The sequence below is a fragment of the Panthera leo genome, chromosome A3 (genome assembly GCF_018350215.1).
Source record: "Panthera leo isolate Ple1 chromosome A3, P.leo_Ple1_pat1.1, whole genome shotgun sequence".
Lineage (NCBI taxonomy): Eukaryota > Metazoa > Chordata > Mammalia > Carnivora > Felidae > Panthera > Panthera leo.
The window spans coordinates 89,819,935-89,827,824 of record NC_056681.1 but is presented as its reverse complement, the minus strand read 5'-3'; the positions used below and the strand labels follow the sequence as shown (position 1 = coordinate 89,827,824).

General features: G+C 40.5%; 1 protein-coding gene across 6 annotated transcripts; it reads left to right on the top strand.

Moving 5' to 3' along the window:
* The first annotated feature begins 14 nt into the window (after positions 1-14).
* TPRKB (TP53RK binding protein) lies at positions 15-7,678 on the top strand. Of its 6 annotated transcripts, none has more exons than XM_042932727.1 (6): positions 15-107; positions 2,750-2,989; positions 3,145-3,304; positions 4,660-4,782; positions 6,114-6,290; positions 7,520-7,678. In XM_042932727.1, exons 2-6 carry the CDS (start codon positions 2,901-2,903, stop codon positions 7,604-7,606), a joined length of 636 nt encoding a protein of 211 aa, XP_042788661.1. In that variant the 5' UTR covers positions 15-107; positions 2,750-2,900; the 3' UTR covers positions 7,607-7,678. The 6 variants fall into 6 exon arrangements, with proteins under 6 accessions (XP_042788661.1, XP_042788664.1, XP_042788662.1 ...); XM_042932728.1 differs by lacking the exon at positions 15-107 and adding an exon at positions 114-263 and having other exon boundaries at positions 3,205-3,304; XM_042932726.1 differs by lacking the exon at positions 15-107 and adding an exon at positions 114-263.
* Positions 7,679-7,890: the final 212 nt, after the last annotated feature.

The following is a 7,890-nucleotide window of genomic DNA, read 5'->3' as shown; positions in this document are numbered from 1 at the left end:
GGGAAGGAGCTTCTGGGGAGGGACTTGCGCGGTTGCGGCCCAGCTTCCGGAAAGTGAGGGGTTTGTTTCCGAGGGGAAGGCCTTCCGGGAGGACCGAGAGTGCGCAGGTGAGTCCTCTCTGGCAGGGCGGGCGGAGGGCCAGCACCGGGGGCTCAGTACGGCAGTGACAAGCTAATGCTCTCTGAGTGCTACACAGCTGAATGAGGACTCATCAAACCGATGAAAAGGGCTGAGGAGCACGTGTAAGAGGGCCTGAGACCTTGGTAAATGGACTTTTTAAACGGAGTTGAAGGGAGGGAGGAAGAAGTCAGGGGCTGTACCTGTCGGAGGGGCAGAGTTGGGGAGCGAGCCTGGGCATTTGAAACTGGGGAGGCCACTGGGCTGTAGCGGAAAGACCACGGTCTGGAGACAGGTGCGCTGGCAGCAGCACAAGGCGAGAGGGCTGCGACTGGAGGGTTTGAAACGCCCTGCCATTAAGTGGGAGCTTTATCACAAGAGCGGCGGAAGGACGAGATATGGTTTACGTTTTGAAAGGATCGGTCTTACTGCCAGGTGGAAGTTGGATGGTAGGAGGGCTGGAACTGCGAGGCCACCACCCCTAGGAGGCCACAGCTGTAGTTGAGACATGCGGCCTGGGCTGGGGGCAGTGGGTACTGGGGAGAAGTGGACGGGTCAAAATGGTACTTAAGAGGTAAAGTCGTCAAGACTAGAGAGTAACTATGGGAGCTAGGAGTATGACTCTGGATTTGCTGTGATTGAGAGCAACGATGATTCTAAGTTTCTGGCCTAAGTGAGGGAATTATGTTTTGACTTTTGCTAGGCTGATGTGAGACCATAAGGCGGGCTGAGGGCAAAATATAAGCTAGCACACCCCCACCCCAGTGGGATCTGTGTGACATTCCATGGACACTCCTGTCTACCCAAGAACAAAGGAAAGGACAAAACAAATGGTTAAACTGATGAGTCTCTACCAGTTTACTAAAGAAACGTAATCCCATCAATAGCCTAAAGTCCTGGAACTCCCTGCTGTCTTAATGTTAATGATTTGCTAGAGGGGAAAAACAACAACAACAACTTAGTTTGACAATAGCTAGGCCTCCCGTAATCTGTGAGTCTTTAGCACAAGAAAGTGTCTGGAAACTTCCCTTCTGACTTTACCTCCCCTAAACTCATAGTATGTAACAAGCCACTCTTCACAACCCCTGTGCAGCTGTTTCTGCCCTGGGTTCCTGTTCCCATGCTTTAATAAAATCACTTTTGTACCAAAGACATCTTCATGAATTCTTTATTGACCATCAGCTGTGAACCCCACTATCACCCCAAAACCTCATCAAGGGGACGTTTTTTCCCTAGGAAAAAAACCAAACGGAAAGTTTTTTTCCTTGCTGATTATCTGTACTCTTATTTTGTGTGCTTACTGTAGAAAATTCAGTGCAATTTTTTTTTTTTATAGAAGATGATAAACGTTACCAATAATCCTGCCACCCAAGATGGCCATATTTTGGTGTGTTTCATGTTTTTGTTTTCTGTGTGCATCTTTTTGTGTAATTGGGAATGTATTCATTATATTTTTCTGTATCTATCTTTTCCCCATTGGATGTTACTATGACAATAAAGATTGAACTGCTGTGTGCCAGGATATTATTCACACATATATTTTTTATCCTAACAAAAAGTCAGATGTAATTCCACCAAGTCTGAGATAACTTTTTGGTGTATCTTCCTTTCAATATTTTTTATGCTCCTTTTTGAAAAGCCCACAGTTTATGCCACATTTTATGTTTTGTCTTTCTTTTTTTATGTATTTTTTTACAATTTATTTTGAGATACAGTATGCATGCCAGTGGGGGAGAGGCAGAGAGAGAGGGAGAGAGAGAATCCCAAGCAGGCTCCATACTGCCAGGGAGGAGCCTGATGTGGGGCTTGAACTTAGGAACTGTAAGATCATGACCTGAACTGAAGTCAGATGTTTAACTGACTGAGCCACTCAGGTGCTCCTGTGTTTTGTTTTTCAATCAGATGTTTTTACTTAATGTTATTTATTGCTATTTCACACCAATTAACCGGTCTCCAAGATGACAGTTTTTAATGCTTGTTTAGTTGCAACAATCTGTTATTTGCTAGTTTGTTTTCAAATTTTTGCTATTAGGATGATGAGAGGAGCATCTTATTACGTAAATTTTCAGGTTTTTAATTATTCCTTGAAAAGAGTCCTAGAAATGGAAACTGCCAAGGATAACATGAACTTACCAAATTGCCACCCCCAAATAACTTACTAACACTTTGAAATTGTTTTAAAGATACTTAGTTTTTCAGTTCAAGGATATGGTTGTCTTTCTAGTTAGTCAAGTTGTCCTTTATGTTTCTTTTATGTCTTTGTCCTTTCCTTATTAAACTTATGTCTAAGAAAAGGCCTGTATTGATTTTTTAATAATTGTACCCCCTCCTGGGGCACCTGGGTGGCTCAGTTGGTTAAGCATCCAACTTTGCCTCAGGTCATGATCTCATGGTTCGGGGATTTGAGCCCCACATCAGACTGTAAGCTGACGGCTCTGAGCCTGGAGCCCGCTTCAGATTGTGACTCCCTCTCTCTCTGCCCCTCCCCCACTTATGCTCATGCTCTCTCTCAAAAATAAATAAAACATTAAAAATAATTGTACCCCCTCTCTACTTAAATGTCATGTGTGAAATGAGTATCTTTGAGTCAAGTGTTGTACTTCAATAAAATTTTCTTAATATTTGTGTCTAGGTTCTGCTAAAATATACATAAAATGGGAAGATCAGAAAGCTAAAAAGGCTAAGTTGGAGTGAGGTTTCGTTAACACCATAAGTAATCCGTGGCCTAAAGAATTCCTGCCATTCTGCTTCTACTTGTCTGTTAGAGAAGCTGCTCCTCAGCCATGCATCAAAGCCTGCCTGCCTGCACAACCAGAGAAGCAGGCAGCAACCTTGGTCTTTCAGTAAAGGAAGCTAGGAACAACTCAGCAGGGTTGGTAGACATCTCATGGGGATGCCAAATGTGCTTTTGGGATGGATTCTTCTAGTGTAACAGTTCTGTCATCTTGTTATATTTGTTACTGAGGATGTTTATTAGTTGAATTATACCATTAGCTTTTAAACAGATGAAGTCTTTTGCTCTTTTAGAATCGTGCTTGTCTGTGAAATGCAGTTAACGCATCAGCTGGACCTATTTCCCGAATGCAGGGTGACCCTTCTGTTGTTTAAAGATGTAAAAAATGCTGGAGACTTGAGAAAAAAGGCCATGGAAGGTGCTATTGATGGTGCATTAATAAACCCTAAGGTGGTAAGTACAAGTAAGAACAAATGAGCTATAAAGGGGCATTTAAGAATATGTTAATTAAAAAAAATTTTTTACGCTTACTTATTTTTGAGAGACCAAGAGACAGAGCATGAGTGGGGGAGGGGGCGAGAAAGAGGGAGACACAGAATCCGAAGCAGGTTGCAGGCTACGAGCTGTCAGCACAGAGCCTACTGTGGGGCTCGAACCCACAAATCAAGAGATCATGACCTGAGCCGAAGTCGGATGCCAAACCAACTGAACCACCCAGGCACTCCAATAATATGTTAATTTTTCATGATGTTACAGGTTAGCCTAAAATTGTCATCTTTGGATAAATAGTTCTTGTCTAAACTGTGGAGTCAGATTGAGCCAACCTTGAATTTAATAGTGAATAGAAGCCAAAGTGCTAGGCCCTTCCCAGGAGATATGAAAGGTTGTATTCTGACTCTGATGTAATGGCAAATGCCTGGAGCTTCATTTACTCATTTAAACTAGAAAAATCTCTGCACAGGAGGCATCCATAGTGGTTAAGAGCACACACTGTGGAACCATGTTACTAGGACTTAATCTCAGCTCTGCCACTTATTATGACTTTGAGCAAGTGGTAGGCAACCTTTGTACCATGCTTGCTCTGTTCCTGCCATTGTTCTAAGTGCTTTCCATATACTAACTCACTTAATCTTCACAACAACCCTATGAAGTAACTACTATGATTATCTGCATCTAACAGATAAAACTAAGGGATCTGCCCAAGGTCCCTCAGTAGGAAGTGACAGCTGGGATTCAAACCCAAACATTCTTTGCTTTGGCTTCCTCATCTACTGTGTGTGAATAATACTACTGATTTCATAGGGTAGTTTTAAGAATTAAAATAATACAGGTAAAATGTTTAGACTATCGCCTTTCCCCATATTAGTGCTCAATGTTCTTTAAAAAAATTTTTTTTAAATATTTATTTATTTATTATTGAGAGAGACAGAGCATGAGCATGGGAGGGGTAGAGAGAGGGGGAGACACAGAATCTGAAGCAGGCTCCAGGCTCTGAGCTGTCAGCACAGAGCCCAACGCAGGGCTTGACCTCACAAACCACGAGATCATGACCTGAGCTGAAGTTGGACGCTTAACTGACTGAGCCACCCAGGCTCCCCCCAATGTTCTTTTTTAAATTTTTACTATTTAAGTTCCTTGCAGCTTTAACATTCTATGATTTACTGAACACCCAGCAATTTTGAAAACCTAGTCCATAGAAACTGTGATGAAGTCAAACAGCCTGACATTGGAGTTACCAAGAGAGAAGGCATGTGTCTTCCAAGTGCTCCAGATTCTCCGTGTGTAATTCTTTATGTTCTCTTTGGTAGATTGTTGATCCATTTCAGATACTTGTGGCCTCAAACAAAGCAGTTCATCTCTACAGACTGGGAAAAATGAAGACAAAAACTCTATCAACTGAAATTATTTTCAACCTTTCCCCAAATAACAATGTAATTAATATGGATTTTACTTTATTTATGTTGATTGTGTTGTGCTAATGTGTGTTCCCCAGTGTTGGGCTGTAATAGTGAAGAGTGTTCTGGAAAGATTGAGGTTTAGCACTGCCTCTTCCTAGACAAATAAGCTTTGGAGTCACTTCACATAGGAATAAACAAAAATTTAGCTACATTAGATGAGGATAGTTTTATCTGTCCTTCTTACCATATAGGGTCAGGAAGATCCCTCTAAATGATATATAAATTTAAATGGCAAAACATTAAGCATGGATATTTGTGTGTTACCATGCACATCTTTTACTCTCCCTATAACTCCTTAAGGATAGAATCCATGTCTTTTCCATATACCAGAAGCCTGCCTGGTACGTGGAACAGCCTTTAACACAGGCTCACTCATATACCCAGGGCTCAGGAAGAGTTTGTGGTTTGAAATACCGGTAGTAATCAAAGTTATTGAGCTAAAGATATTCTACCTGTGGCACATGAAAAAAATAACTTAAATTTTGCTGATGAAGTTTTAGTATTACTACTACTATTAAGAACACAACCAGGTACTAACATCATCCAAAGGACAATTAGGAAACCCGCAGCATGGTTTAAAATAAAGTTTGAAATTTTATAAAGTTTATAGAATGCATGATAATAGAATTCCTCAGTACCTGGAGAAAAAATTACCAGATAATTATAATTTCTTTGACATCATTTGAAATAATTTGAGAAACTTCACTTTGGTAAACATCTGCTGGGCTTGTCCCTCTTACAGTTACAGTTCTAGGACAGGAGAAACATGTTCCTGAGGAAGGCAGGTAAACAAGACAGAAATCCAAATGCACTAAGATAAGTGACATAATGGGAATAATACTTCAAACCAATGGAAACAGCAAAGAAGCAACTCCTGTAAGGAGAAAGGATGACATTAGTGACATTAGTGTTGGACCTTGAGGGATGAGGACACTCCAGGCTGAGGACAAAGTTTGAGCATAGGAAAAAATGTATGAAATGGTGGACACCCATATGGTCCAGTCTGGGTAGAAGGTGGGTGTGCATGGCTAGAGGGTCACTTGGGGCCAGAGGGAGGGAGTGTTGATGTTAAGAAACGCCAAGAAGTAGGCTTGATTGCGCAGGAATAAGGTGCAGTTTTGAGCAGAGAGTACTCTAGAGGCAGATGTGGTGGGTGTCAAGAAGGGTTGTTGAAGAGAAACACTGTAGGTAGAATCATTAGGATATGAAAAATAAGAACCTGACCAAGGAAAAAGGAGGCCCATGGGGGGATGTTTCAGACACAGAAGCTACTGGTTATTGTTTGTTGTTGTTCTTTTCCTTAGATTTCAGAAGCTTTGAAAAAATTTGGTATCTCAGCAAATGACACTTCAATTCTAATTGTTTACATTGAAGAGGGAGAAAAACAAATAAATCAAGAAGACTTAATATCTCAGGTAGAAGGTCATCAAGTTTCTCTGAAAAATCTACCTGACATAACAAATATTACAGAAGTCAAAAAGGTTTGTAAATCTGTATTTTTACAAAGTGTGATAGATGAAGAATAATACTGATGTTGTTTGCTTGTTGATCACTGATCCTTCTGGTTTTTGTTTTTCTTTAAGAAAGGTTAATGTAATTAAAAATTACTTGAAAAATAGTTACAGATGCAAAGAATTAGAAGATGCTGGATTATAGGGGCACCTGGGTGGCTCAGTCGGTTGAGTATCTGATGTCAGCGTCATGATCTCGCAGTTCGTTGAGTTCGAGCCCCGCATCAGGCTCTGTGCTGACAGCTCAGAGCCTGGAGCCTGCTTCCGATTCTGTGTCTCCCTCTCTCTCTGACCCAACCCCGTTCATGCTCTGTCTCTCTGTCTCAAAAATAAATAAACATTAAAAAAAAATTAAAAAAATAAAAAAAAGAAGATGCTGATTTATGTAAAATTTAGTTAGAAATTTAGTTGATAAAAGCATTCTTTAATTAAGAATAAATAACTTCAGGGATGCCTCGGTGGCTCAGTCAATTCAGCTTCTGACTTCAGCTCAGGTCATGTTCTCCTGGTTCCCAAGTTTGAGTCCTGTGTCAGGGTCTGTGCTGATAGTTCAGAGCCTGGAACCTGCTTCGGAATCTGTCTCCCTCTCTCTCCCTGCCCCTACTCTGCTCTGTCTCTCTCAAAAATAAACAAACATTAAAAAAAAAAAAAGAATAAATAACTTCAGAGGCACGTTAGTGGCTCAGTTGGTTGAGTGCCCTACTTTTGATTTCAGCTCAGGTCATGATCCCAGCGTCATGGGATCAAGCCCTGCATTGGGTTCTGTGCTGGGCATGGAGCCTGCTTGGGATTCTCTCTCCCACTCCCCTGCTTGTCGCTCATGCTGTCTCCTCTCTGAAGAAAAAAAAAAAAAATGTGCAGAATACATTTTAGATTTATTTTACATTTCAAATATACTGTGTAAGCTTGATCTTTAATATCTTGACGTATGCTTTAAAAATTGGTACAGATTCAAAAAAAAATAGATTCAGTTTCTATGTGTAGAGGGTTATTACCATAACTAATTTAAAGGGAACTTTTGACATAAATGATGAATTGCCATCTACTTTATATATTTTAATCACATTCGTGATTTGTGATTTCATGTCATTATCCCAGTAGTTGAATGATAAATAATTTCACTTATATATGTTTGTATAATGGAAACTAGTAGTGCATGAATATATTAGCATGTCATAATTCATCTTTTATTTTCACAGATATATAAACTGTCTTCACAAGAAGAAAGTATTGGAACATTGTTGGATGGTATCATTTGTAGAATGTCAACAAAAGATGTTTTGTAAAATGACAGAAATATTAAGATTTTTCATAAGAAAACATTGATTTTTCTTTCTTGATTATAAAATGTGTATGTTCAGGGAACCTGAGTGGCTCAGTCGGTTAAGTGTCTGACTTTGGCTAAAGTCATGATCTCGCAGTTCGTGGGTTTGGGCCCCACATCTAGCTGTATGCTGACAGCTCAGGACCTGGAGCCTGCTTCCAATTCTGTCTACCCCTCTGTCTCTGCCCCTCCGCCACTTGCACTCTGCCTCTCTCTCTCTCTTAAAAATAAATAAATATGCCGCTC

Excerpts from the sequence above, each read along its gene's own strand:
- TPRKB (XM_042932727.1), top strand. The coding sequence starts at position 2,901 with ATGCATCAAAGCCTGCCTGCCTGCACAACCAGAGAAGCAGGCAGCAAC. Across the intron at positions 2,990-3,144 it reads GCTAGGAACAACTCAGCAGG|AATCGTGCTTGTCTGTGAAA; the intron begins GTTGGTAGACAT and ends TTGCTCTTTTAG. Across the intron at positions 4,783-6,113 it reads ACCTTTCCCCAAATAACAAT|ATTTCAGAAGCTTTGAAAAA; the intron begins GTAATTAATATG and ends TCTTTTCCTTAG.